Here is a 2,436-nt window from a genome sequence, read left to right on the forward strand (position 1 = left end):
GCAAGCGAGAGGATAGTTGAATGAAGGAATTTGGAAAAGGTATTTCATTGCTCGGCGCACAAGATCGTCTTCAAGCGAAATACGAGATTTGTCTAGCCTGGCAGCTACAGAGACACCCTCCACACACACATGAATATACCATATACCCCTTAGTTTGTCAAGTACAAGCCTGCATGCCAAAAAACTACATTCACCACGTATGTATTTTGAAATTTATTACAGAATCAAAATATATTGTAACAATATGAGGTAATGAAATAACAATATGAGGTCATCCAAATGATTCACATACAGATGTGAGCATACAAAACCTAATTATTATAGCTGCTGTTTATGTCTTCACGGTAGACGCCACTGTTAAACCATCTCCATATCCCTGTGAGATTCTCTAACATTTCTTACACGTCTCCATGCATAGTCATATCGTAAAAGAGACTTCTTTATCGTGTTCTTGTTACAGTCTGTTACCAAACATCTGCGCACAAACACGTAATATCCTAAGGATACCATTTTGTTCACTTGAGATCGAACGTCCGAATCGGATAAAAGACGGGATTCCCAACACCTTGTTTTGGTAAATCCCGAAGACATTTTACAGTACGCAACAAAACGTTTGGAATCACCAGTTTTCCTCACCGAGAACTCGTACACAGCTGCGGGGAATGTCTTTCCTCCACAGATGGTAGATTTTCGGAAACCCCTTCTTCCTCTGTATCTTTCTACCCATTCAGCGTCATCTTCCGGTCTACTGGGAGCAATGGCGAGTTCCCATGGTGACCATTGTATCCTGCTCATAGAGAAATTCGTCTCTGGGACAATTTCCCTCTTCAATTTTCTTAGCGTATCAATCTGCAAAAGAAATATTCCAGTCATATAGAATTGCAACATTTTGATATATTGGAATCTAAATTACAGTATTGTGAAATAGGATTATCATTAGATGTCAAATGTTAATATTACTTCCAACTTCATAACGTTATTCTTCTTGATATCTAGAAAACATTACTTAAACTTTAATACCTTCTGACACGAAATGGCCAGAGATTTCGCTTTCTTTCTATCCACAGCAGAGCGAGGAGACCTTTTGGCGATTGTTTTCTTGACCCCGTGAATGATTGAAGTCTTTTTCTTCAGATTTACAATGGAAGGAACTTTTGTCAAGGATGACACCTTTTTCAGGACCGGCTTGTAGGGAAGTGTTTTGGACTTTGGCGAATCTGCCACTTTAGTGGATGAAGACGTACAAGGTTCTCCGTCTTTGAGTGCGCCAAACATCGCATTCAAGTCTTTATGAAGACCCATTCTAGCGTTTCTTTGTCGTACTTCTTGTTCATAGATGTCCAGAAATTCGGCTCCCTGTTCTCTGTAGCAGATGGCCATTATGAAGTCAAACAGGTTGGAGAACTGGTCTAGTTCTACTCGTCTGCCTGCTGTCTTGTCGGCTAGTGTTTGGTAGAAGTCATGGGTCCTTTTGTCACCCGAAGCTCTACATTGCACTCCATACACTCGGATACCCTACAATTTTACAATTGATATAATCTATGATATTTGCAAAGAGATAAAGTAACATTGTCGTGGAGTTTAACAATCAAATATTGGAAGGTAGGACGATTTTTAGTCATCATGTAACATGTAATTTACTCACCATCACTGCCAATTTTTCGACTTCCTGCTTCCAGTCCAGCTTCAATTTATTGTCTGGGTAATTCACATCATGTGGGTGGGCATCACCTATCATCACAAGCGCCCTTTGAGTTCCGGGCGTCCAAGTCAGACTTTGAACCTCGTGCAAAACCAGTTCATAGCACTCATCCGAGTCGCCACCCCCCGTGGAGCCCACGTTTTTCACCCACTGACACAGTTCCTTCAAGTCTGTAGAAAAGTCTATGTACTTGGTGACATAAGAAGAATTCCGGTCACAGTAGTCTCCGTGAGCGAACACAGCGATTCTGATACCGGGTATATCCGTTTGAAGTCTTTGAATCATTTCTTGGACATTCTGTTTAACAGCATTGATGGAACTGGACATAGATCCAGTCGTATCAAACGAGAAACAAATCTCGATCGGACCGCCTGGTGGGGATGCCATATGTTAAATATTGTGGTCTGTATTGAGTTGTTTCAGAGTTACTTCGTGCGTCTCTGCTTGTATTGCTGTTTCTCGGTTAGAAATGATCTTTATATACTATCGGTGCGATAGACTTGCAATTGAGTTGGAGACTTGCTCTTTAAGGTAGACTGAGAATCTCCCTGTTCGAAATAGACTGACGATCCTATACGTATACAAAGACTGACAATTTCAACAATATAGAACTTTTATATAATATATTTCATCAAAATTAAACGGATTCATGGAATCGACTAGTTGCGTAGCTATATTATTTCTATTAATATTTCTTTAAAAAATGGGTTTCAATAATAATGCTGGTTATGAAA

At 40.0% G+C, this 2,436-nt stretch overlaps 1 protein-coding gene across 1 annotated transcript; it reads right to left on the reverse strand.

The window, feature by feature from the left end:
- Positions 1–204: 204 nt before the first annotated feature.
- On the reverse strand, positions 205–2,153 carry LOC125681602 (uncharacterized). The gene is made up of 3 exons (XM_056153727.1): positions 1,646–2,153; positions 1,021–1,515; positions 205–849 (listed from the first exon to the last, which is right to left on the reverse strand). The coding sequence occupies exons 1-3, from the start codon at positions 2,087–2,089 to the stop codon at positions 358–360; spliced, it is 1,431 nt and encodes a 476-aa protein (XP_056009702.1). The 5' UTR covers positions 2,090–2,153; the 3' UTR covers positions 205–357.
- Between the last annotated feature and the right edge of the window lie 283 nt (positions 2,154–2,436).

Source organism: Ostrea edulis, chromosome 2 (genome assembly GCF_947568905.1).
Source record: "Ostrea edulis chromosome 2, xbOstEdul1.1, whole genome shotgun sequence".
NCBI lineage: Eukaryota > Metazoa > Mollusca > Bivalvia > Ostreida > Ostreidae > Ostrea > Ostrea edulis.

Excerpts from the sequence above, each read along its gene's own strand:
- LOC125681602 (XM_056153727.1), bottom strand. The coding sequence starts at position 2,089 with ATGGCATCCCCACCAGGCGGTCCGATCGAGATTTGTTTCTCGTTTGAT. Across the intron at positions 1,516-1,645 it reads TCGAAAAATTGGCAGTGATG|GGTATCCGAGTGTATGGAGT; the intron begins GTGAGTAAATTA and ends GTAAAATTGTAG. Across the intron at positions 850-1,020 it reads TGGCCATTTCGTGTCAGAAG|ATTGATACGCTAAGAAAATT; the intron begins GTATTAAAGTTT and ends TTTCTTTTGCAG.